The sequence below is a fragment of the Peromyscus maniculatus genome, chromosome 3 (genome assembly GCF_049852395.1).
Source record: "Peromyscus maniculatus bairdii isolate BWxNUB_F1_BW_parent chromosome 3, HU_Pman_BW_mat_3.1, whole genome shotgun sequence".
NCBI classification, from domain to species: Eukaryota; Metazoa; Chordata; class Mammalia; order Rodentia; family Cricetidae; genus Peromyscus; species Peromyscus maniculatus.
The window spans coordinates 48,621,690-48,649,238 of NC_134854.1; the positions used below are offsets into that span (position 1 = coordinate 48,621,690).

Here is a 27,549-nt window from a genome sequence, read left to right on the forward strand (position 1 = left end):
GAACAACACTTTCATGGCCAGCACATTATCTGTTCTTAAAAACAGCTGTAGACACCTGTTTTGGACCATCTCTGTGGCTTAGTGAACCTCTCCAGCGACTCACACCACTAGAAACACATCGGGGGTCCAGCCATCTCTTTCCCTAAATTAGATCAGAACTAATCTTTTGCACATTCTTAAGAACATTATGGGAAAGAATATACAAGACCACATTAAATTTAACTCATAGCTAAAAATAATTGAAGAAGGACAAGGACTATTAATAATAGTTCACAATTAGAACACATGCATATAAAGCTATCCTCATTTAGCTTAGTGATAAACCAGAATAACCACAGATATTGCTCTCTAATCTACAAAACTGGATCAGCATACCATGAGTAATAATAACTATTCAAATTTTCTCTTGTATGGTGGACAATTAAGTCTATTTACTATATGTGTCTTTGTTAAGGTTTCTATTGCTGTGACAAACCAACCATAACCAAAGGCAATGTGGAGAGGAAAGGGTTTATTTCATCTTACAGCTTACAGTCCATCATTGAGGAAAATCAGGATAGAAACTCAAGCCACAAACCTGGAGATGGGAACTAAAACAGGAGCCATGGAGGAATGCTGCTTACTGGCTTACTCTCTGTGGCTTGTTCATCATACTTTCTTATACATCCCAGAAACACATGAACAGAGATAGCATCACACCACTGTGGGCTGGGTCCATGCACATCAATCATTAATTGGGAGTTTTCCTACAAGCCATCAAATAGAGTCATTTTCTTGATTGGGGTTCCTCTTTCCAGATAGCTCTGACTTTTTTTGAGCTGACACAAACTCTAACCATCACAATTGACCTTTTGTCATCTTGACACACCAATATGTTGCCATGAAACCATAACTGTTCCTTTCTTGTTTATCCCCCAAGATCTCATATTAATATCAATATCACAGCATAGAACATAAACAACTTAGAAACACCCACAGTCTGTAAAATGTCAAACACTTTAAAATTTCAGTCTTTTAAAATATCCAACATCTCTTTCAAAGTTTAAAGCTTCCCTAAACTATTCAAGACTCTCTAAAATATCTAAAGTATATTAACTGGGGAGCTCTCTTGAAATCAAAACACAAGTTAAATACTTTCTTATTCCAATAGGGAATAATCAGGTTACATTTATACTCAAATCAAAGTAAAACCCAAGTCTAACCGTGTAAAAAGTTCAGTGTTGAGCATCTGGGATTCTCATGATCTTCTGGGCTCCAAAGGGCCTTACCAGTTCCATTCCTCTAGCTCTGCCCTCCAAAGCACACACAGTTTGTCTCCTAGGCTCAGGCTGGCTCCCCTCCACAGTTGCTGTCTTCAGTGGAATGTAGCATACAGTCTTAACTCCTCAATAGAACAGACAAGTCCCTCCAAACCCAGATCAAATGTCTCCATGGAGCTTCCCATATACAAGACCTACTGACAAGTTCACATGATGGTGGGCATATTGTCCTTTTCAAATGAAGCTTTTCCTATTTATCTGTCTTTTTTTTTTGGATATAACTCAGTCTCATACTCTAGCATCATCCACTAGACTATTCTCACAGACACTGTGTGGTTTGTCGTTGTTTTTGTTTACTGTCTCCAAGTTCTTCTCTGATCAGCAATAACTGCTTCCCCCTTCTCTTCTATTGCCTTAGCTTGCCGACAAATTCTGGCCCTTAGATGAAATTTTAGCTTTGATGTTACAGTTGTTTTTATGTCAGCTGCCCTCTCTTTATTGACTTAAATATTTACCTACAGACTTACCAATCCTCATATCATTTCTGTCTGACAGAGTGTCCTCAGGATGGCTGTATAGAGAAGGAACAGATCGACCTTCACCTTCATAGTTTCTGGTTAAGCCTAAGGTAGAGGGGAGGTCTGGGGTCTGGACCTTTGCATGACCAGTGGCCCTTAAGTTAGCTCCCATGTGTCTCATCATCCTTTATCTCCCAATTTTTAATGATCTTTGCGATGTTTCTGTACTAATTTGGTTCCATTCCTCAGGGAGGATATCATTTTGAAAGGCAGGTATATTAGCAATGACAGACTTGCTTCTTCACTCTGACTCTCCAAAATCTTTTTCCCCCCTTCTTTTAGAGCCAGAGATGGCTCAGAAGTTAAAGGCTAAAGATTATAACCTGTGGTGGTTTGAGTAGGCTCATATATTTGTAGTTTAGTCATCAGGGAGTGGCACTACTTGAGAAGAGTTAGGAGGTGGCCTTGTTGGAGGAATTTTCAAGGGCCCAAGCAAACACAGTAGCTCTCTCTTCTGGCTGCCTGAAGATCCAGATGTAGAACTCTCAACTACTGCTCCAGCACAATGCCTGCCTGTGTACCACAAACTCACTCCCATAATAATAGACTAAACCTCTGAAGCTATAAGCAAGCCACACTTAATGCTTTTTTTTATAAGAGTTGTGAGACCATGGTGTCTCTTCACAGCAATAAAACAGTGGCTTCGACATAACCAAAAGGATAAGAAAGTCATTTTAAGAGAAAGATGTTAATATCAACACTAAAATACTTAGTTTATAGAATCCACAGCAACTTCCAGTCAGAGAGAAATTTCTCTCCTGAAAAATGACCTCTTTTCTCACCTCCTCTTGATCAGTGCTACCCTAGATATTCCTAACCACTAGCTTCCTCCAATCCCCCTTCCTTAATATGAACAAAATGAGATGGGCATGGTGAGACATGCCTATGATCTCAGTACTCATGGGAGCTGCTGCAGAAGGATTGTGTTTCAGGCTAGCCCAGGCTACACAGTAGTCCCTGTCTCAAAACAAGCAAGAAAACAAAGAAATAACAGATGTGGTGCTTTACCATAAAGAGTCAGGTTGACGAAGGGCAAATCTGACTAAAGCCTGTGAGCACCATGTGTACAAGAGGTGCTGGGCTGAGCTTCCAATGTAGAGGTTACAGACTCGAGCCCTGTGTTCTCCCTCTCTCTCTCTCACCTTAGTTCTCAAAGGCCAGTGTCTTTTTTGTTTTGTTTTGTTTTGTTTTGTTTTGTTTTGTTTTTTGAGACAGGGTTTCTCTGTGTAGCTTTGCGCCTTTCCTGGAACTCGCTTTGGGGACCAGGCTGGCCTCGAACTCACAGAGATCCGCCTGCCTCTGCCTCCTGAGTGCTGGGATTAAAGGTGCGCACCACCACTGCCCGGCAAGGCCAGTGTCTTAGCATGAACTCTAAGAATTCAAACTGCTTCACAGCACAATAAGTTTTTAGCATGAGATATTCTGAAAGCATGATAGGTCATTCGTATTATGTCTGAAATCTAAATGTGTGTTGTTCTTTAGTAACCAGATTTTCACTAGTCGCCCAAAGACCAGTTATTCCACTAATCAGCAAACATTTGTGAGACACCAGCTATGTATTGACTTATGTTTATGTAATTGTTTAGAAGCTAATATCAGGACTGGAGAGACGCTCAGCAATGAAGAGGCACTTGCTATTCTTGCATAAGATTAGGACTTGGTTCCTGGTTCCCATATCAGCAGCTCACAATCTGCCTATAATTCCAGTTCCAGGAAATCTAGCCTCTGCAGATACCTGCACACATATGGTGAACACACATATATTCAAGCATACACCTTCACTTAAAATAATGAACATAAAAATCCTTCTAAAAAGAAACTAATGTCCACTACAAAACTGAAAAAAAAAAATGAGACAAAATTCATCGGACTGTACTCCTGGAAGGAATGACTGATAAGACATAGGAAACATAGGTTTGTTTTCTAGGGGGAATTTCCTCTTTGGCAATGGGGGCTGCCATGCATTCCGTAAATTTAAAGGACTTAATTGGGCCAGAATCCTAGGAGAAAATAGGAACCACAATGTCAATAAAGAATGGTTATCCGCACAAGCCCATGTGAATGACATGTGTCTCGATCAGGATCCTGGGGTTATAGAGAGTCAGCACATGGCAGCTAACATGATCATCATTGAACTTTGGAACAGACACTGCAATGATACCAAGATGTCTCAGTGGTAAGAATGCTTGTTATACAAGCTTGCTAACCTGATGACTGTCTGAATTTTTTAGTAAGTAATTCTGAACTGTCACTTTATTTCAAATAACTTGGCCATGAGTATCTTCTGCTAAACAACCATCGATCCATTTACATAGAGTGAATTTCTAAAACTGAGATGCTAGGCCATGGAGAACATGCATGCAAATACACACTTTAATAAACACCCCTAGTTTTCCTTACTCCTACCGCTAATATTGTTTGTTCTTTTATATTTTATTTATTGACTTCTTCTTGGCAATAAGTGGAAGGAGGACATGGTTTTGTTGTAAAAGTGAGCCTTGCAAATGTATTTTCGACCCTAAAACCAGATCACGAACTGCGCACCGTTGTATGCAAGTATATGTATGTGTGTACACATGTGGGGATAATGTATGCTTGAACGAGCATATCAAGTACTTGCTTGATTTTCCTAGGAATACACCTTTAACATTCTGTAACATGCTTACAGAGAAGGACATGTATATTACTTGTCTAAGACATAATCTGTCACAGGCTGGGTTGTTTGAACAAAGACATTTCTGGCAGCTCAATAGCCTGGCAGTCTGAGATCAAGGGACATGCAGTCTGCCTTTTCCTAAGGCCTTCCTCCGTGCCTCTCAGGTGGGTAGTCATCTTTCACAGTGTCATCACACCTTATTTCTTCTTCATCCTGTCTCCTTTTCTTCTTATAAGGACACTGGTTATTGGCTGGAGGCCCCACTTTAATGGCCTCCTTTTAACTAAATCATCTCTTTAAAGACTTGCCCTGCAAATACAGTTATATTATGAAATACTGGGCATTGCAACTTCATTTGAGAATTCTGGGGTAGGGGAGCACAAGATAAATAAAGTTTGCTATACAAGATCACAAAGCAGGGAGACTGCCCTAGACTAAATTTAGCTTAACTGAAAATATACCTGATAAAGTTCCAAACAGAAATACAGTCGACATTTGCCAGCTGTGAGCTGAAGTCGAGGAGGGAAGCCCCCACTGGTGACCCTGGAAGAACAGGAAGAGCTAGAAGCAGAAGCTGGTTACGATGTTGGCCCTCCTCACCAGCAGAGGGTGGACAGCAGGAAAGAATGCCTTGTGTATACAGAAAAGCATGGACGAGAGTTTAATCAAGTACACTGTCAGATATCACAAAATAAAAAATGCAAAATGGTGGACAACTTGTCAGCAAGGTCCTGGAGTAGATGCTATTCACTTATAAAGGGAATGAGCCAGAAATCTGGCTCAGCAAGACAGAGCGACTGCTATGAAAATTCAATATGATGTTTATGAGAATAACTAGTGATTTTAGATAATGCACAAATAGAAAAGCAAGCATATAGCTATTTAAAAAAAACACAATTTCATAAACAGCACTGTTTAAATGCATGGCTAGTGGTAGCACCAAAGGCTCTAAAGTCTCTGGGTAAGTATTCTCGTCGTATCTTCTCACCTTCCCATCAACAGACAAAACCTATTAATATATGATAAAAGTAAAAACAACATACTGCTGTGCAAAACTGTGCTCAAACGGACACGCTAATCTGCTCTTCCTTCGGCCTTCATTTTTCTGGCACCTTTTGGGCAGAAATTCGGGCAGTATCCACGCTTTAACTTTAACTCCTCCAGCTTAGTCTTGCCTGTGTAGATCACGTCACAGTCATGTTTTCTGCCCAGCAATAGAGTCTCTGCAACAGATTACTATGCATACTCAGGCCAAAATGCCTAGCATGTCCTCCCAGCAGACCCCTACAGGTGCACGGCCAGTGTCAGCCACCAGGGGGCAGGCCCTGACGCCCGAACCAAGCTGGGGTTAACCTCGGGCAGTGCAGCCCTGGCGTGCTACCAAGCCAGTCGGTGCCAGATTCCGGATCTGAGAGTGTAGCTGTTTGGTGATTTTCGCCCTGGATCTGATTTATTGGAGATTTGGAGTTTGATTTTTCTCCCTTGGTCCATCAACAGCTTTGCAGAGAGTCCTCTCTCCAGGTAGGGTGGGGTCTAGAATCAGGCAGATCTGCGTGAAGGTGAGGTTTCCATTAAGGGTGGAGCCAACCCGCCGGGTTATGGTAATAGCTCAGCTTCCCAAGGGCCTCGCCTCCGGGACAGCCCCACACCTACCCAGCCCAGTTCCCAACTAGCCCACCCCAATGGACAGTCCCGCCCCTAACCACCCCAGTTTCCTCGTAGCAGGGCTCCTGGAGAAGCTCCGCTCTCCAGACCCGACCAGGTGACTTCTGCATGACAGCAAACTTCCGTGAAAGCCCCGCCCTCTATAGCCCCGCCCCCGGGAGGTCCCGCCCCTAGGCAGACCTTCAATGGGACTGCACTCCTCTAGTCTGCCCCTACAGTGGGCGGGCAGGCACAGCGACCTCCTCCGAGTGAGTTTTTTAGTCCTGGTGTGCTCTAGGGTGAGGCTGGGTGTTCGAGCGGCTGGGCGACGCAGGAAGGAGACACCTAAAGCGTCAGAAGGTTACCGGACGTCATTCCCGAGAATCAGTGTATCTTCCACAGGTCTGTTTTTCTTTTAGTTTCATTTATCTGGTACAATTTTCTAGTTAACTCAGAACTGATTTACGCCCGCTCTTTGAACTTGAGTCACAAATTTGATAAAAATATGTGTTCGCGTGTGCAAGAGCATTTAGTTACAGAGTGGTGGGCCTGTCTGTTTCAGGACAGATTACCCACGTGGCTTTTGTTTGTTTGCTTTTCCTGCCAAGCTAGGGAAAAGTAAGAAAACTTTCTTCTCAGGCAGACTTAACAAGAGATTGAACTTGGGGTTCCTGGTCTATCTGCTGCCTTTTTCTACCCCAGATCACTAAGCGGAATTTCCCACTGCTCACTTTCCTGGGAGCAGTGCCATGAAGTGGGATGGGAAGTGGGGGGGGGGGGGGGTGGAGCACATATGGACATGCCAAGACCAATACTTTCACCACACAGGGAGTGAGTGGCTGAAATGTGAGGGCTCTGTAGAGTTCTTAGTCTAGCATGATGAAGGTGGGAATGCGTTCTGCAGGCTCAGACCAGGTCAGTTCAGCCTGGTCGTGGCCGTGAGCTAAGTGGACTCGACTCTGAGGACAGATGAGAGGAGACTGGCAACATGAGCTCTTGACCGTTCATAAGATCAGGAGGAACAAAGGAGACAAGTGGCGCAAGGGTCTGATATGCTCAGGTTCTCCCCTGAAGCTTATTTGGGAAGAGAGCCCTGAAAACCTAAGTCAAGCATCTGGGTCAAACAAACAGGAAAGAAGGGAGCCAAGCAAGGGTGAGTGCTGGCTGTCTAGAACTGAGCCTGCAGAGCTCAGGCCTTCCAGGAACCCTCCTAGGATGCACCTTAGGGAGGCACGGGGTGTGTATCCATAGTTCCCTCCAGTACCTGAAACTAACTCAAGATATCAGTCACAGCCAATGGAGGGCTGCCCTGTTAGTCATATGAATGGACAGAAAGTCCCCAGTGGTGAGCTACTCAGATGTGGGGATAGAGAAGTTGTGTGGGACACCTGCTATGATCCATGGCACTTGGGGAAATGAGAAGGGGAAGAAGAGAGAGGGGAAAAACTGAAGGGAATACTGGAATGAATTCAGCTGTCAGCCTACAGGCTTCAGAAGGATTTGAAAAGACCTCTGACCACACAGTTGGGGGTGGGGGGATTGCTTCCCATTAGGGCAGATTTGATCATTTGGAAGTCATTTCCAACAGTGAGGAAAGCTGTCAGAACTAATGCAGTTTCTGACAGGTCATGTGATCCTAACTAATGCAGCTTCTGGCAGGTCATGTTACTCTTTTGTCTGACGGAATACAACAAACACTAAGTCAACTCCTGCATTTGATCCACCAGGCCATTTAGGAAGCTGCACCTCCTTATCTACCTCAGGTCCTGTTCGCCTTTCCCTGACTCTACTGCTGCCCTGGTGGGCCTCTTACCAGCATGCTCTTCCCACAGCACTTCAGGTTTCAGCTTCAAGGCCACATTCTTAGGTGATCTTTCCTGTCATTCAGTCTAAAGCAGTCTTCCAGTTGACTGGTCTGTATCTCTTCATCACACAGCAACTGGAAATTGCTGCACTTTTATTTATAATCCTACTTATTTATCATCTTTACTCTTCTTATATATTGGAGTCATAAAAGTGGGGTCCTAGTAATTTGCAGACTAAATGCATTTAGTTGCTTGCCTTTTTTTTTTTCTGGTTCCTCAATCTATTTTGACCAACATGGGTCTCTGTGTCCTCTTGCAGCATCTGGAAGAACCATGGCAACAGCTCCTGATGCTGCTTTTGAGACCCTCATGAATGGAGTGACCAGCTGGGATCTTCCTAAAGAATCCATTCCCAGTGAACTCCTTCTTACCGGGGAGGCCGCCTTCCCAGTGATGGTGAATGACAAGGGCCAGGTGCTCATTGCTGCCTCTTCCTATGGCCAAGGCCGCCTGGTTGTCATATCCCATGAGGGCTACTTGTTGCATACTGGCTTTACCCCATTTCTTCTCAATGCAGTGAGCTGGCTCTGCCCCTCCCCAGGGGCTCCCATTGTAGTGCATCCCTCCTTGGCATCACTAGTAAACATCCTAGGTGACTCTGGCATAGAGGCACTGGTTCAGCCTGAACCTGGAGAGACTCTGGGTGTTTACTGCACGGATGCCTACAATGACAGCTTGACTGAGAAGCTGGTCCAGTTTGTGAAGCGTGGTGGGGGCTTGCTCATTGGAGGCCAGGCCTGGTACTGGGCCAGTCAACACGGCAGTGACAAGGTGCTATTCAGTTTCCCTGGGAACCAAGTGACAAGTGTGGCTGGAGTGTATTTCACAGATGTCTATGGGGATGGAGATAGGTTCAAGATCTCCAAGAAGGTACCAAAGATCCCACTCCATGTCAGGTGAGTGTGCCACTATGACCCCTAATAGATTCTAACTCTTTTTGTTTTTTGTTATGTTTTGTTTTGTTTTTTTGGTTTTTTCGAGACAGGGTTTCTCTGTGCAGCTTTGCGCCTTTCCTGGAACTCACTTGGTAGTCCAGGCTGGCCTCGAACTCACAGAGATCTGCCTGGCTCTGCCTCCCAAGTGCTGGGATTAAAGGCGTGCGCCACCACCGCCCGGCTCTAGATTCTAATTCTTTTTAATAGTGCTGATATTCCTTTTCCAGTGAGTTTCCATTTCAATGCAAGTGATTGTTGTTATTCAGTTTTCTAACTGCTGCAAAATCAAAAACATGGTCACTAAAATGCCTCAAGGCACAAGAAAAGCTGGTCCTGCTGGCCACTCCCTTCTATCCACTTACGAGAAAAGCTTGTGCTATTTGCCAATGTTTCTCCACATGGAGTGTCTAAAACAGACTGCTTATCAGTGTCCTAAATGAGTCATAAAACACTAGTATATCTATATGAACATCTACAATTGGGCCCAGCCCTGTGCTGGACACTGGGAACGTAGCAGGAATCAAAACAGACACTGTGTGCTACCATGAAGCTTACGAATCTGTGGAAAAATAAGCAGGAAAGCAAACCAATAGACAAGAAGTCCATCAGATGTTGATAGGAGCCACAAGAAGGGAAGAAGGCATGACTTGAGATATAACAATGAGGAGGAGAATAAAGGCTGTTTAACCTCTTCAGGGAAGGTATATCAGTCCAGTTTGGTTGGAATTCTATGGTATTTCAAGCAGAAGAAATTTAGTAAACAGAACCCATAGTTCAGGTGAGAGAATATTAGAAAACCACATAGGACTGGACCTCAGCCCAAAGAGCAGGGCAGATTGAGGAAAATGGTGGCACTACTGGGCCCCAGGTGTGGCGATCACCGTATGGATGCTGAACTCATGATCAGTCTGCCAAGCAGCAGTAAGACCCCTGATAAGAGGTCAGTCTGGTGTTAACTGGAGTCCTGGAGAAGACCTGGTGTTCAATAGAAATAAAACCCAAAGAAACCACCAACCTTGGGGCCTTCCTTCTTCCTTCCTGCTTCACTGGCTAAATAACCTCTGCCTCCCCTAGCTGAACTCACCAGAGTTAGGGTAAGGGAGCCCGGCAAATGCAACACAAGAGATGGCGGAGTACAAACAATGGCCATAAGTGTGAACAAGCAAATGACCAGCAAAAGGAACTCCATGGTTGGTGAACAGATGATAGGGTGCAATGGAGAGGAGGACACCCATAAGAGGCCACTGAAACAGACCATATGAGAGCTGCTGATGACATGTCTAGGATGATGTAATGGAGCTACTGGAAAGAGGTATGGCTGTGGCTTTGCTCCCAAGGTAGGATCCAGCAGGCTGGGTCAATGGACTGGATATGGAGCAAGAAATGAAAAAGAGAAATGGATAATTTTGATCATAGTGATTAAAGATGATGTCATTTAATGAGAGTAGAGGGGATTGAGAGTTTAATTTTAGATTTTTGGGGTTTTGAGATATTAATGACTAACTGTGCTTTTTCCATATGTAAAAAAGTTACTATAGATGTTTAACAATTTCTGATTTTATATATCTTATGAAACCCAGGTAGCCAGCCCAGGGTTATGGCAGTTTCTCCATGATGTCCCCAGCTACATGCTTCCCTCTCTGTCCCCATTTCTACTGTGGTTTGTTGCTTTCACCTTTTGTGATGATGGCCAGCACTGCTCCAGGCTCTCTAGTTACACCCAGGCATGATTCCTGGAGCAGACACACTAGTTGGGTCTATCTGTTTTTCTTTTTTGTAACTTAGAAAATAATCTATTTTCTTGCAGTCTTGACATGGATCTCCATTGATATTTTAATGAATAAAACTTAATCAGGTGGTCAAATTTAACCACCAAAGGGTCTGAGGATATTTTTAAAAGGGCATCTCTGAAGAAATCAAAGTCCTTCCCTAAGGGAGAAAGGGAATGTCAGTGTTGGGTGAACAGTTAGCAGTGCCCATGGCCCTCAGCCCCAGGGAAGGAGTGTGAGAGTCCTTCCCTACGGAGAGGGTTGGGTTAACCAGTCACAGACAGGTGAATCTGATTTGCTTTAAGCTGGCTCTGATTCTCTTGTCTGATTGACAAGCTCAGGCCTGTGGGCCAGCCCCCTGTTTTTGTAAATAGGGTTTTTACTGGAGCAAGGCCATGACCATGTATTCCCAAATTGTTTGTGGTGCTTTCCAAGTTACAGTAGTCCTTCCAGGAGAAACCATGAACCCCTAAGTGTTGACCTGGCCCTTTAAATGTCTCCTGATCTTAAGTCTGAGCACTGTAGTTCTCTCAGTTGCCTCAAAGACTTCTCCCTTTCAAAAAAAAGAAAGCTGTTTTTCCTCATCTCCACCTACATTTTCTTTCTCTGCTCCTAAACCTGAAGTTTTCTGGTTTTCTTGTTTTAAGTTTCATTTTCTATGGAACTTTAAGTATACACAGAAATAGAGAGAGCAGTACAATATTCCTCTGGGCAATTGTGGCCCAGTACTGAGAATGGTCAACTCGTGCTCAGTCTCATTCATCTACTGCAAGAAACTAGTTAGAGAAGGAAAATGGAAGAGTAGATGCAGTTCAACCTCAAAATGATAAGGGCAGACTTGATTGGCTCAGTACTGGAAGGTCCAGGATGATGTGTTGTATAGAGTCTGAAAGTCAGCTTTTTCCCCATTTTGTAAGACACCAACATAATGAACTACTTGCTTTACCGTAATATACACCCAACAGTTGCAAAATTCAAATGACAGTACTAGCAATAGCAAAATGACTGTGGGATTGGTGACTGATGGGAACTGCAAGGAGTATTTACTAGCATTGTCAAGTTGGCTGTGTCAGTTGGCTTCCTAAGAAGATATATAGAGACATAGAGAGTTCCCCTTTGGAGGTTGGGTTTCCCAAGAAGCTGACTTGGACAGAGTCATAGAGTCTGGGGAGTTCCTTAAAAACTGCTCTCAGTAGGGAAAAAGAAGGAAGGAAGGTGGGGCAGAGGGAAAAGATAGGCAAATAGCAGCAAATATTCCTTAGCAATAAACCATAGCAGTTATTATTTCCTGTGCCTTTCATCCTCCTAGTATATTTTCCTAGGGATATTATATGAAGTTAGATCAGTGAACTTTGATGCCCTTTAGAACAGTTCCCTTTTTTGTGCTTATACCACTGGGTACCTGGAAATGTCCGGTTACGTGTTTATTTGCTTTTGCTATTTAACCTTTAGAATTATGCCAAATAGTTCTGTAGTAGCTCAAAAATAAAATTTAAAACCTGTATTCTCTCCCCACATGTAAAGCCTTTCTCCCCTCACTGTTTAAATTCATTAATGCTGCAATATTTCTTTATATACATGAGCAGACAAATGCATACGTATCAGTATTCTCTTTGAGAAAGCAGTGGTACACTATCAGCTTTTCTCACTTACTCTTTCTGTTCAATAGTATTCTGGATTATCAAGCTAGGTATGGCTACATAACAGAGTGCTAAGATGCCCTGTTGTTCTGTTGTGCTTCCATGTGTAGATATCATATAATCTATTAAGTTCCTTAATGGCAGACATTTGAATTGCCAGTATGAATTTTTATTTTTCCAGTATTTTTACTATTACAGATGGGCTGCAAATAATGTCCTGATATATGTATCTTTATAACCTCACTGTGTCTGTAGAATTGGGATAGCTGGCTTATGGGGCATGAGTGTGTAATTTTGTTAGCATTACCATGTTACCCCATTACAGATTGGGTAAGAAGCTTCCTCAGAGACAAAGACGGGTATGCAGAGTCCTCATAAAGCATCCTCAATGGGGAAAAAGAACAAATACAGGACAGAGGCAGAAAGTGACCTGTGAGGCAATATTCAGTACATATTTCTTAGTGATACTGTCACTATTAAGTGAAACACAGTAAGACACATATTGTCTGCCATAGAAGATCTTGAATAATGTATGGTATATACTACAGTTACAGAGTGAATAATTATGTGGCCATTAAAAATCCCATGTTCAGAGACCTCAAAAGGAAAGCATTATACTCACAATACAGTAAACAACATTAAGATACACAATTCTGTTACAATGATGCCAAATTCATGGAAATGGTACATATGCAGGTAGGAATATGAACATGAGAATGTGTTACAAATGTGATAACAGGCAGTATATAACTGAAGTGAGTTGATAATGGTTATTTTAACATGTTAAATCCTCACCAAATTCCCTATAATTACAGCATTATAATTACATTTTAAATAACTTTATCCTATTAAGCCCATTAACAGTAGGAAAACGCTTCTTGATCACATTAAGATGCCATCCTTTTACCTTTGCCATGCTGTTACTTGAATATGAAATATCCCTCACAGGCGTATGCATTGGAGGCCTGGGTTTTTGGTTCATCAGGACTCTGACCTTGCCAGTGCATTGATCAGCTAATGGAGTCATAATTTGATGGCCTTGTTGGGAGGCGGTAGAAACTAGAACATGGGCCACAGCCAAGGAAGTAGAACACTGAAGACATTCCCTGGAAGGGCGTATCTTGTTCCCTGCCTTTTTCTTTCTTTCTTTTGTACTTTCTGCTTCCAGGCATCCATAAAATGAACAGAGTTGCTTCACAGCATTCTCCCAGCTTGGATATTCTGCCTCAGCACAGCCTCAAACAATTGAGCTTGCTGACCTGAGCTGAAACCAAGAGCTAAAATGAACATTCCTCTTTTAAATTATATTCTTCAAGTATTTTGTCATAATGACAAAAAGCTGGCTAACACAATTTATGCTGAGTTTTCTATTTAAAATTTGTATATATATATACAATATGAAGCCTTGATGCATACACATATTATATACATATAGGATGCTTAAGTTAAAAGAATTGATATATCCATTACCTCACATATTTGTCATTACTTGTAGTGAGGACATTTACAATTTCCTCTCAGCAATTTTGAAATACACAGCAGTGTTTATAATCATTACCAAGATGTGTGATAGACCACTAGAATCGACTCTTCCTGTCTAATCTAAACTTTTACCCTTTGGCTAACAAAGATATGACTAGATAGTTTTAATCTGTTTAAGACAGTCCAAAGTGACATTTGAAAGCTCTGATATGCAAAAATGCAAGTTGCCAAATAATCAAAGAATATGTTATAATTTCTGTTAATATAAAATTCATATATATTTTATATATGTCCATAGAAAATACGAAAAAATTAAAATACCCACAATATTTATTAATTGAATTCTAATATGTTAATAAATACTTTTAAAAATAAAAATGACACTAGGTATTATTTTTATAATTTTAGAGAAAAATTAAGACTTGGAAAAGTGGTTTTAATAGGTTTGAGTAACAATCCATTGGGAGTCATTAGATCTCAGTCTAATTTTTGTTATGCTGGCAAAAATAAGATTTTCTTTTGCAAAGAACTGTAGGTGTAAGTTATTTTCTAATTCATTTCATAAAGATCAATTAATATTAGTAGAATTTTAGTTTTTCACTCTGGGTTTGCATAATTTTATGCTTTGATATGAAGGATACGTTTGCAGAGGTGTTGCTGCCTAGCTGTTTACTTATCTTTTGGTAGTACTTCTGATAGAGCCAAGAAACACTTGACTAAAGTCATGTGCCTGAGTCAGAGAGGCCTGGGTCTGAATCCCAGTTTTTCACTTTTCTTTGCCTTGTGTCCATGTGCAAGTTACTTGACCTCATTAAGCATCATTTATGCAATTGGCTGAGTGATGCCATGTATTTGAGTGCCCAAAGCAATAAAAGGAACAACCCAAAATGGGTTTTCTTATTGCTCCTTTTCTCCACTGTACAGTATCTCTTACTTGGTTCACATGTAGGTTGTTGAATGCCTGTTAAACTCTACCCATCATTCTTGGCAATTGTATTTAGACCTTAACACAGACAACCACTACGAAAATAATTTTTCACATTGCTGCTTCTCATAACTTGAAAAAAACAACTAAAAAAAGCAATGTGACACTAAAGCAATTGAATATTTGGAGTTTTCATTAATGTTCTCACAAAGTATTTACTTGCATGCATCTTTAATCACTGTGCAACCAATTGTTGGTATCGTTACACACTCCTACTTTGTGTTCTGTTTAAAAATAATTTGATGTTTAAAAAGAATCTTCTTAATGAGAACTTTTAGCCACAATATAATATCAAAACTTTCCATAACTAATTAATTATTTTCTTTTGTTGAGTGTGCAGAATTTTATAGTTTTGTACTTTGAGGAAGAAAAAAAAAACCCTACAATCATTAGTTTGGCATTCTCTACCAAGGCAAACACTATAACATGTAGCATTAAATGTCTTGTTTTATAAAAAAAAAAAAAAATTAAGGTATTAAGGCATTTGGAAATATAGTTATTAAAAATATCTAAGCAATTAATATAAAACACTTGACTTTCAAGTTGCTTTCTCTATCATACAACTCTCAGCTGTTAAGATGCAGATCCTCCTTATACAAACTGAAACTAAAACGCTGAAGACAGGAGCCCTCTCCCGGCCCTATTAAATCAGAACTATGTTGGAGTTTCACTTTAGCATACTTCCCAACTCCTGGGCACATCACCTAGCACTGTCTCCCTGTTAGTCACTTGGCCACCTGCTAATGTCTCTAGCCTACCAGAATGTACAGCTTGGACAAGGTCTGGATGTCATCTGTCCTGTCCAGTGTTTCATTCTGTTACAACCTTGGGATCTTGATTGGTTTTGTTTTCTCTGTCAGTTAAAATTTAAAAGGCAGGACAAATCCCTAGGATGGCAGACAGCAGCAGGGAAAAATCTCAAGCACAGCTGACAACAGCAGACGAAAGGAAGGCTTTTGTTAGGGGTGAAAAAACACACATGCCCAGAAATACACAGGAAGAAAGACCCTCCACAGAGCAGAGCAAGGAGGCATCTCCTGGAGGCCTGGGGGTTTTTGAAATCTTTGAAGGAACTTCTTCCCTAGCTCAGGTTGGTCAGTTTGAAGAGAAATGGACTAGCAGATCTGCCCACAGCTGCTGTGGATCATACCCAGATCATACCGTGAACTTGTTGAGCCAGTTCCTCAGCAGGGCCCCTACTGGTGGGAGGGAAAGCCCACAAGACCTTTGTTTGAAACTGGCATGCTGTTGTCTCTGGTCAGGAGGGTGAGAAAGAACCCAGCCATCTTGGAATTTCAGTATCTTTATTACCTAGTTATAGCTCCCATCCTAACTGTCTGCCTACCAGGGAATCTAAATCCTAGTCCCTCAATTCTAAGTGCTCAAAATGTGCAAAGGGAGAGGCTAACAAACATTCGTAAACTATATAAATGAATGAAAAACATGAGGCACAACTATCTATAACAAGAGAAAGGGTGGCCTGTGGCCCAGTGTTAGCTCTGCAGAGAACTTTGCATTATGGAAGGCAGTATACAACTGAGTTTCAGGAAACAGAGGAGGAGGGCTGACTACACCTTTAAACTCTGAACTCTGAAAAGATCCCTAGCTTAGATTCTGCCGTACTTCTTTCTGCCTTCCAGTTGAGGTTTTGGCCAACCGCCCCCGCACCCCCCTCCACCAACCTGACAGGTTCCTTAACTGCAAATCATTGCTGAAAGGTCCTGAAAGCAAGGTGATTGTCCTCTGCAATACCCAGCTTTATCTGCCTAAGGGAAGAGAGGGTCATAAATCCATAAAGGTCTATCCCCTCCTAGCACCAAGAGCAGCTGATGTACCTGTTTGTAGGAATTCACCCTCACCACCGTCTTGTGGAGTAGAAAGATCTTCACACAAGGACCTCAGCTTGTAGGCAGCATGGTTCTTAGTTAATAGTTTTGTATTTCATATAATCCATAAATATTGACCATTTCCAGGTAAGAATTTGTGTGAAATGAATGAATCAAAGTACTATAAAAAGCCTCACAACCAACTGTAGGTAATGGAAAATTAAAAACTGTGAATGGGAAATAGCATATGAGCAGGTAGACATGGAAGGTTTTGCTAACAATTCTGTACATGGCTAAGGTACAAGCTGTACCTAGCTAAGGACTGTATTAGATTGCTAGAGCTGCTATAACAAAGTGCCGCACATTTCTGGTGCAATAGATATTGATCATCTGATAGGTTTTAGAGGCTATTATCTGAGATAAATATTTGTAGGTTAATCCTGCCTGGTCATGTGGGAAAAACTGTACAGTGCCTTCCTCTGATTCATGTTTTGATGGCAATCTTTGCTGGCCTGTCCCTTGGCATCTAGAGGCATCATCTTAGTGACATCATTGACACTGGTATTCTTGAATGCATGTTCAGTGTTCCGGTCTCCATGCTTTGTAAGGACTGGCCATAATGAGACACCCTACTTGAATATGGTTTTATAGCTAGCTATGGTGCTATTTTCACTCAAGATCACATTCTGAGGTACTGCCGTCTACACTTCAACATGAATTTGGGGTGGGACAGAATTCAGACCATAACAATGACCAGTATTATGTTCCTTGTTTATGAGGTACAGAGTCCCTAAAAAAATCAGATCTTCTTAATGTATTTGTATTTGTTAAATAACCACTAGCAAGTTCAAGGCTTACTGTATATATCAGACACTGTATTAGCTAATGCATTAGTGATCTCTTTAAACTCCCAGAAATAGATGAGAAATGGTGGCTTGGAGAAGGAAAGTAGTTTGCACATGATTATCTAGTTACCTTGCCAGAATACAATGACTACACTTTGACAAGTCAAAATACTGAGTGACCCACTTCCTGGATCATAGCAGCTGTGTACAAGAAAAAAATCCATACCTTCATGTAGCTGATTTCTGTCATTCCCACTCCTTATGCCGAAAGCTTTCTGCCCGCAGCTGAGATTTCACAGAGTGTGGCCTGTTTTATTATCAGTTCTTGTTGTTCAGTGTCAGGGTGGCTCAGAATAAGGCTTGAGCCTCTAAAAGAGGAAAAAAAAACCTGAATCCTGAGCCCACATGACACTTGCTGCGTTTCTTTGAAAATGAGATGATGAAATTGAGACACGATATTTGTTTTGTTCTGCACTGATATGGAATTAAGAAGAAATGGCACAAGATGTACTTTCTTCTGTAGACAAATTTCTAAATGGTCTTATTAAATTAAAAAAAAAACACACACACAGAGCCAAATATAGGGGTGAAAGTTTTAGAGATCAGGGAAATAGGGAGAGCCACCAGCCAACCTTACCTCACCAACCCTGCAGCTTCTAAATGTGAGCTACTTCCTGTCTACCCACACCTTTATATGCCTTGCTTTTCTGCCCTCTCATTGGCTCTTAACCCAGCTACCTCACTTCCTTGCCACTTCCTGTCTGTACAGACCTCTAGGTCTCTATGTTTGATCCTGGGATTAAAGACATGTGTCATCACACTTGGCTCTGTTCCCTAGTGTGGCCTTGAACACACAGAGACCCTGCCTGCTAAGTGATCAGATTAAGGGTGTGTGCTGCCTGACTTTGTTTACATAAAATGGCTGGCCTTTCCCTCCTGTTCTCCAGGCAAGCTTTGTTTATCAAAGCACAAATATCACCACATTTCAGCACAAATAAAATATCACCACATCCTTACAGTAATTAAATGAGCTAACTAATTTTACTTTTAGAAATATTGTACTTTTATTTAAAAGTATGTTGTTTTTAAAGTTGAAATGATAAAATTATACAAAAATGATTTAAATGACCCATAACTCTAATAGTCAAGATGATCCCAGAAGATAAATTTTGACAAATATGGGTTAGATTCTGTTTCAATGTCTAGTTTATGATTTTTGGATCTTAGCATTTTTAAAATTTGACTTAGTCTCTTGAGGGTCTACATTACATTCTATTAATCCTTTCCCAATACTGTCTAATTACTGACTTACTATATAATGTTAACATGATTTATTCAATCCATTTCTTATTGTTTGATACTTAATGTATCTAGAAATTGTGTTTTTTAATTTTTGAAATAAAAAACCTTTTAAAAATTTGTTTTTTATGTTGACCACTTCTAAGTAAAAAATGGTAAATACTATCAGATTTAAATAAGAATTTTTAAGTATTTTTTGTATTTGCTTATTCAATGAGTGTGTGTGTGTGTGTGTGTGTGTGTGTGTGTGTGTGTGCGCGCGCGCGCGCGCGTGCTTGAGTCTGATGTGCATGTATGTGTGTGTGTGTGTGTGGGGGTGCACATGTCTTAGAGTAGTTTCAGGCGTTGGTTCTCTTCTTCCAGGGATTGAACTCAGGTCATCAGGCTTGGTGACAAGTGCCTTTACCCTCTGAGCCATCTCACCTGCCCTAAGTAAGAATTTCAAAAAGATATATGGCTGTATAAATTAAGTAGAAGTTTAAAAAAAATTACTTGTAACATGTCCCTGCTTCTGAGCAAACCTGTCGAGAATCCAGTGTGATGTTTCTACAGTCTTATTTCTCATCTTGTATCTGAAGATTACTCCAGGGGAAGCATTGGAAGAGTGCTGTCTCCATCCAATATGCTAGATTTTCCAGCTTTGTTTACACACTTTGATAATGTTCAAGATATGAAATTTGAGCTAGAATATTCGCTTGGCTGACTAATGTCAAGAATTCTTGGAGGGGTTCATCTGGAGAATGTGGATTTGGGTATTATGAATAAGATCACTGCCACTCTTTTCTTCACATCTATGATAGCCTCAGTTATGAGAAACACTGGTGTTTTATGTGCTGCTAAGCAAGAGCAAATATGAATGATGATATGTGATTAATGATGAGACAAAGAAAAAAATGCATTATGTTGATAAGACACACATTATTAAACCCCAAAATACTATTGGTAAGAAAGGAAAGTCGCTGTCAACTATGTCATCTTTCTCTACTTGGTGGGCTATAGTGAGTGGCTCATTAACTGAATACGGGCTCTTCATCTCTCTCATCTTCTTCCCAGGTGTTGGGAGGAGCTCGGGCGTGACCAGGAGCAGCTGCTGGATGGGATCTCTGAGTTGGACATCAAGACTGGAGGTGTCCCCTCACAGCTGTTGGTGCATGGGTCCCTGGCCTTCCCTCTGGGGCTCAATACCTCCCTCGGCTGCTTCCTAGCAGCTGCCCACTATGGCCGTGGTCGTGTGATACTGGCTGCCCATGAGGCCATGCTCTGTGCTCCTCAGATGGAACCATTTTTGCTCAATGCTGTACGTTGGTTGGCCAGAGACCAGAGAGGCAATATTGGGGTGAACCAAAGTCTCAATAATCTGCATTCCCTGTTGTTGGAGCATGGCTTGAGTTGCAGCCTGGAGTCTCATCTGACCAGTGACGTGTGTGTCTACTGCTGCGGGGCTTATAATGATCGGGATGCCAAGAAAATACAGGAGTTTGTCTCTGAGGGCGGGGGGCTGCTCATTGGTGGCCAGTCCTGGTGGTGGGCTTCCCAGAACACAGGCAGCTCTGCCTTGGCAGGTTTCCCTGGGAATGTTATCCTCAACACCTTTGGCCTCAGCATCCTGCCTCGGACCCTCAGCCAAGACTGTTTCCCTGTCCTTCCTACAGAGATAAGGAACTACCACTTTCGAAGGGCTCTCTCTGAGTTCCTGGCTATGTTGAACCATAAGGGTGGGAACTTGGAAGAGAAGTATTTGGCAAGGTTGGGAGTAGATGCTGCAGGCTTCCTACAGATTCCTGCACAGGGAATTCCTGCCTATATGTCTCTGCACCGGCTGCTGAGGAAGATGTTGAGACAGGCAGGCCTCCCAGCTGTGAGCAAGAAAAATCCAGTTTCCAGTCACTCCTGTGAGGCTGCAATGCTCCATTTGGCCACAGAGCTGGCACATTCTGGGACTGATTGCTCCCAGCTAGCCCAGGGCCTTGGCACTCAGACCTCCTCCTCCAATCTCTGTCCCTCAGAGCATCCCATCACTGTGGAGATCAGTGGAACCAACCCAGGTATAGAATGGACAGGGAATGCTCCGAGTATTCTTGGCCTGGGAGAAGGTGGGTTTGGTTAACTTTGCAGAACCTGGAAGGTTCTGATCCTCACAATGAATAGCTCCATGCTGTGCTAGACAATGGGAGCTGGGATTTTGCTTAATTAAGGCCAAGGAGGAAAGGGTACAGGAAGTGAGGATGGATGATTTGGAGTTCATGGGAGAAGTTGCATCTGTGGGAGGCTCCAGGTAGAGTCAGGCCATGTAGGAACACAACTCAGCCTTCTCTGTGACTTGTCAGGTAACAGTGACACCTGGATGAGCACTGGGCTCTACCTTCTGGAAGGTCAAAGTGCAGAGGTCTCTCTCTCTGAAGCTGCTGCCTCTACTGGCCTGAAGGTAAGGCTAGACACTGGGAACCAGCACTTCCCCAAACATAGCTAAGACTCTCCCACACCAGAGAGCCCAGGAGAAAGTTATTCTGCCCCTCTTATAGATGGAACAGCAGAAAGTCCAAACTACTGATGACCCACGCTCATTCCTAAGACTGATTTCCATGTGTGACAATTTTACCTACTTAGAGGGATAAGGAAGAGCGACATTATTACTTACCAGTACTCACCAGTTTTCCTGGTAGCAGAGGCCGGAGTTTGACCTCTTCATCTTGACACCCAAAAGAGTGTTGTTTAGTCCCATAACCTGTATCATGAAAATATATGACTTCCATGGGAATTTAAATTCTTCTGCCCTCTCAGTTCTGAGCTTCATTTCCTACTACAGTTTAAGGGCTTTTATATCGGCATTCTGAGATAACAGATTTATCTGCTTCTATCTGACAAAGGCCAAGAGGCAACCCCACAGAGCATGTAAGGGTGAGCTGGACAGAGGAGAGCAGATGAGTTCTCTGCCTCCTGGCTCAATTTGGTAGCATCTGGATGGACTTGTATCTGTTCACAATGGGTAGCCTGAGATGTCCTGCATCACACAAAGCATCAGCGTCACTCTGCTGTTTAAGTCTGATAGAAGAGCCCAGGATTCTGCCTGATAGTGAGACTCCACGAGTGCCTACTCAGTTACACCTAGTAATTAGCCAACTCAAATCAAATGGAAATTCACTATTATACTGTTTTACATCCCTAAATAAACCTTAAACTTACATTTGAGTCCAACAGACTTTGGAGTGCTGCAGTCTCATAGACTACACGTATCCTTCACAGAAAAGGGAAGTTAGGATTTCATATGTAATCACCACCATCCATATGCCCCTAACAAAACCCTACATGCTTCTTGGGGCCTCAAATTCCCTTCATGTGGTGTGATTGTCTGTTCAGGTACAGATTGGATGTCACACTGATGACCTAAGCAAGGCCAGGAAGCTGTCTCGAGCCCCTGTGGTAACTTACCAGTGTTGTATGGACAGAACTCAACGGTCAGTCTCCTGCCTCTGGGGTGGTCTCCTCTACATCATTGTACCCAAAGGCTGTCAGCTTGGTCCTGTCTCTGTTACTATCAAGAAGGCAGTGCCTGCCCCGTACTACAAGCTAGGTGAGTGGACTGAGCATTGAGCTCCAGGTGTCCTGGTGACTATGGGGTTGTTATTGAAGAGAGAGAGAGTAACAAGGGTCATTAGAGGGAGAAAGGCAGAACTGTTGAACATGAATCTGTAGGCAGGGGGTAGGATCAACCTTGTCTATGGAGACTTTGGGTACAATGGAGAGGCGTCTAGCAGTTTGACCTTCACCTACAGCCTATGGACCTGAATGATAGCAAGTCATTGGTTCAGTTCTTTCCTTCTAGAATTTCACTCCTCTGTCTGTCTGTGTGTCTGTCTCTCTTTGTGTGTCTGTCTCTCTCTGTGTGTCTGTGTCTGTCTGTCTGTCTGTCTCTCTCTCTCTTTCTCTCTCTCTCTGCCACTGCTCAAGGGGGAATGGGTGGCAGGTTCCATGCTATATATTTCCAGGTAAAACATCCCTAGAGGAGTGGAAGAGCTGTATCCAGGATAACCTGTGCCCCTGGGGAGAGCTGGCTACAGACAACATCATCCTGACAGTACCAACTGCAAGCCTCAAGGATCTGGAGGACCCAGAGCCTCTGCTCCAGCTCTGGGATGATATGATGCAGGCCGTGGCCAGATTGGGAGCCCAGCCTTTCCCTTTCCAAAGACCTGAGAGAATTGTCGCAGATGTGCAGATCTCATGTGGTGGGTGCTCCAAGGGAATGCTCCTAGTGAGCAAACTCCATTTTGTTATTATTTTACTTTTCTTGTAGTGCCCAAGATTTGTAAAGCATAATTTTGTTATTAAAATGCAAGGAAAGAAGGACAAAAAAATCTTGGACCATGATGGAAGTGAAAGATGTTTACAAACAAAAGGTCATTGACATCTTACAAGATACAATTTCCTAAGATAGTAATCACGGCCAGAAACTCGATGCTGGGAGGCCACGAGTGTCTGTCAAGATCTTTTCAAAAAGCATATTCAAAGTGGACTACTACCTCCAGACATAAGTCATAACTGAAAAAGAAGGGGGAGGGTGAATAAAGAAGTCTGAGGTAGGTATGGGTACCAAGGACTTTGCAGAGAAGATACATACATGTAGGGAATCAGTTCAGAGTCCTGTTCCCACATGGGGAAGCTAAATTTTTATCTACAAAACTATATTATGTCATGCAAATCTAGTTAACAATGCTAATTGGTGGGAGGGACTGACATTACCCTAGCTTCTCTAGTCCAGGCTCAGAGCTTCATGCCATAGACTCACAGGCAAAGGAAGATCTTGAAAACAATGCTGATATGGGAGGAAACTGACATTACCCTAGCTTCTCTAGTCCAGGCTCAGGGGATCATGCCATAGACTCACAGACAAAGGAAGATCTTGAAAACAAAGCAGTAAATTCCAGCAAGGATGGTACTGTGAAGTATCTTCCCACCCTTCAGAGTAAGGACCAGGACAATACTTAATTGGGGGAATCTGGGAAGGGGTCAATTACTATAGAAAAGCCAGTTGCTTTCCAAACAGCACAGATATCTGGAATCACTGGGTACAACCAGGATTGTGAAGGAAAAGCTCAACAGTGGAAGGAGGAAGTTGAGGCAGACCCTGCTTTCATGCTCCATCTCTTTCTTTGCATCCCCAGGCTGGATGCATTCAGGATACCCCATCATGTGCCACCTGGAGTCTGTGCAGGAGCTCATCGATTTGACAGCCATGAGAAGTACAGGCCTGTGGGGACCCATCCATGAGCTGGGCCACAATCAGCAGTGCCATGGATGGGAGTTCCCTCCCCACACCACCGAGGCCACCTGCAATCTCTGGTCAGTCTACGTGCATGAGACAGTTCTGGGGATTCCCAGGGCTCAAGCCCACCCTGCACTGAAACCTGAAGAACGAGAGAAGAGAATCAAAGACCACCTTCAGAAGGGAGCACCCCTGGGTAACTGGAATGTCTGGACAGCGCTGGAAACATATCTGCAGGTACTGAGCACAAATTCAGGGAGATGGTGTTGACAGACTCCTCAGTCATGTAGTGTCCTGCCTCCTAAGAGCTCTCCAATTCCTGCATGACCCCCTAAAACCTGGGACTACCACCCCTGGATGTGAGTCACCGGTGGTACCTCTCAGCTTATATACTTGTATGATAAAAGTGATACCCATCCCACTTCCAGAAACAGGATGTTGGAAGATGCAAGGAAATGGAAAGTATTCTGAGAAATTACAAGGCACATTTTTCTGTACTGTCCCGAACTTTGACTGAGAGGGAAGGATCTGAGTCATACTCCTGACTCCTCTCACTGGCTTTGCCCTTCATCCTCTAATAGCTGTTCCATAACAGCCGTTGTTTGGATATGTTTTGTTTTCCTTGCTTTTATGGGTTATAATGACAGGGACATGTCTACAGGGCAACTGCATTACAATTGGTATTGTAAGAAGAAACATATCTACTAACAAGGTCCCCAGGCCTTGTTTGAATAAATAATGACCAACCAATAGGAGAGCAATGAAGTCATAAAATTAGTCCATTTCCTGTGGAAAAGCATCTATCCCTGTCCCCTTTCAAAAAATGTGCTTCCAATTTTCATGGCCAGTCATCAAAGCTGCTGGCCACACCAGACCTTTTGCCCTGTCTACTGCAACCCTGTGCAGAGGCCTTATCTAGCTCACATGTCACAGAGGCACATAAACCCTAAGTTAAGAATTCAATCAACCTGTTCAAAAGCACCTACCTAAATGACAGATCAAGAACGTAGAATCAGGAGATAGCAGCAAGCCCTGGCTTCTTAGACTGCTACACTCTAATGTGTCCCTTCACTGGCTTTGAAGAGTGAGATGTGGTCTCAGATGATGAGCAACCCAACTCAGTCTGGCTGGAGAAAGCACTTAAGATCTGGATAATACATTAAAAAACAAAGCTAATAATAGTAACTGTCATTTATTGAGTAACTCTTTGTACATTAGAGTTCTAGAGAGCATCTTTACTAGATTGAGGGGTAAAATTTGGTTGCCAAGAGCCACTGTGATCGAATAAGGTAGTTTTATATGGAGACACAGGATGGGAGGTGGGACAAACAACAGGTTTGAAGCTGATGGGAAGCAGTCCCTGATATACCTATGACCATGCACACAGGCAGCAGTCAGGTTCACAAACTCAACGCCTTATTCTTCCCATTCTCTCTCTTTCCAGCTCCAGGAGGCCTTTGGGTGGGAGCCATTCATGCACCTCTTTGCTGAATACCAAACCCTCTCTGGCCTCCCCAAAGACAAAAAGAGCAAGATGAATATATGGGTGAAGAAGTTCTCTGAAACCGTGCAGAAGAACCTGGTCCCTTTCTTTGAAGCGTGGGGCTGGCCTATTCAGAAGGAAGTGGCTGATAGCCTGACCTGCCTGCCTTGCTGGCAGGATCACCCTCTGAATGTGTACATGAGTACGAAGGAGTAAGGGCTATGGAGCAGGTGGGGCAGGGGTGGGGGTGGGGTGAGTTAGGACTCTGCCACACTGCCAGCTTCACCACTGTGTTCTGGCTTGAGACACTGCCTTAACTATTTTTTCCTCAAACATTTGTCTTTAAAATATATTTTAGGTTGTTTTAATATCATTACAGGCTTTCTTTAGAGCCCAGAGCTTCTTGTGATAATGAACCTAGAGAATATCCCTTTTCACATTCCATCAAGCACATCCTCAACTCAGGGACCATTTCCTTAGATATTAACATTCCTTAGGTATTTGGCAAGTGCCTTTGCACATGAAAGGCGTTAAGGAAATACGTGCTATGTGAAAGAACACAAAGGTCTCCTGACATAGACGGAAAAGTCAGTCCATTGTCCTAGGAACTGCGTACAGCAGTTTCTGAGTTAAGTGAACAATATTCCAGCAGACTTCCAAGGAAAATAGAGTTAACATCACCTCATCATACAGGAGAAAATGACGCGGATATTAAACAACTTCTGCAGTCAAAACTGTGAAGAGGAAGTGTCAGGGTTTGGCAGATGTCCATAACAGTGATAGACTGTAGAGCTTATCCTCGACAGATTTATAATTGTAACAAAAATTTGCCTAAAAGACAGATGAAAGTTTAAAGACTTCTATTTTCCCCTGTGCTAATTATTGCATTTGACTAAATATCAGATTGAATCTCTAAATGGTTTTGGCGTCCGATTTTCTCATTACCTCAGCCTAGACTCATCTGCCTTAGGGACCCAGGCTTGGGAAGGTATTTGAACTAAGGCATTTCAGTTCCCCAACTGGTGATGTCTTAATCCTGATGGGAGGAAGGGGTGAGTAGAGGAATGATGCTGGAATTAGGAGGTTACCTAGGAGACAAAACTGAAACCTAAGCTGATACACACCTCTATTTGGACCTGGAGCCCTGTGGTGGTTTCTTCTCATTCCTGCAGACAGACACTAGCTTTGCCTCTTGTTTTAATGCTCATGGTGTATTTTTTTTGTCTGTGGCTGCAACTTTCTCAGGTTAGTCTTGGATGCATAAAAATCAATTTTATGCCTGAAATTTTATTGTTCCAAGTTCAGAAACCTTATTAGGGGAAAAATATTCAAGAATTTTAAGCTAAGACAAGTCCCAGCATGAGTGTTGTGTGTGTGGGATCATGAAGTCCCACCCCCAGCTGAAGAGCTGTTGGCCAAGTGTAGCCATGAATTCTCCTTTGTCTACAATACAAAGAGTCAAGCTGGTTTGGAAGAGGTTGATTTACTTGTAGCTGAAGTGGGCACAGGATCCCAGCTTGGTACATCTGATTCATACCTTCTAACCTCAACTAGTTCCAGTAATGAAAGGTAATCCAGGTCAAGCTGATGAAGTGCAGGTCACAGATTTCTATTGCATAGACTGGAAAGCAGACATTGCCTTTAGTATTGCAGACAAAAGCTTGATTAGATTGCCCAAAGCTTTAATAATTGTAGTTATACCAAAAGACAGTTGAGAAATGGTTATTCATTTTCTTTTTTGGGTTTAGAAATTTCATAACAAATTTGTATTACACATTTTGAAATTGCATAATGTAAGCATATTACTCAGAGCTATAGAAATAAATTTTAATGATTTATTTGTTTTTATTTTGTAAGCATTGGGGCTATGCCTGCATGTATGTCTGTGTGAGGGTGTCAGATCACTTGGTGCTGGATTACAGACAGTTGTGAGCTGCCATGTGGGTGCTGGGAATTGAACCCGTGATCTCTGGAAAAGAAGCCAGTGCTCTTAACTGCTGAGGCATCTCTCCAACCCTAG

The 27,549-nt window shown here is 42.6% G+C and overlaps 1 protein-coding gene across 2 annotated transcripts; it reads left to right on the forward strand.

Moving 5' to 3' along the window:
• Positions 1-5,914: 5,914 nt before the first annotated feature.
• LOC102909579 (TRPM8 channel-associated factor 2-like) lies at positions 5,915-27,373 on the forward strand. Of its 2 annotated transcripts, XM_042273140.2 has the most exons (9): positions 5,915-6,014; positions 6,436-6,539; positions 8,262-8,898; positions 19,837-20,828; positions 21,111-21,208; positions 22,141-22,354; positions 22,770-23,009; positions 23,946-24,283; positions 25,491-27,373. In XM_042273140.2, the coding sequence occupies exons 3-9, from the start codon at positions 8,276-8,278 to the stop codon at positions 25,743-25,745; spliced, it is 2,760 nt and encodes a 919-aa protein (XP_042129074.1). In that variant the 5' UTR covers positions 5,915-6,014; positions 6,436-6,539; positions 8,262-8,275; the 3' UTR covers positions 25,746-27,373. The 2 variants fall into 2 exon arrangements, with proteins under 2 accessions (XP_042129074.1, XP_006997235.2); XM_006997173.4 differs by lacking the exon at positions 5,915-6,014 and having other exon boundaries at positions 6,331-6,539.
• The last annotated feature ends 176 nt before the right edge of the window (positions 27,374-27,549 follow it).

Bases quoted from the DNA above. Each gene is read 5' to 3' on its own strand.
- LOC102909579 (XM_006997173.4), top strand. From the start codon at position 6,344: ATGGGACTGCACTCCTCTAGTCTGCCCCTACAGTGGGCGGGCAGGCAC. The intron at 22,355-22,769 runs GTGAGTGGACTG...ATATATTTCCAG, and splicing joins TGCCCCGTACTACAAGCTAG to GTAAAACATCCCTAGAGGAG. The intron at 23,010-23,945 runs GTGGGTGCTCCA...TTGCATCCCCAG, and splicing joins AGATGTGCAGATCTCATGTG to GCTGGATGCATTCAGGATAC.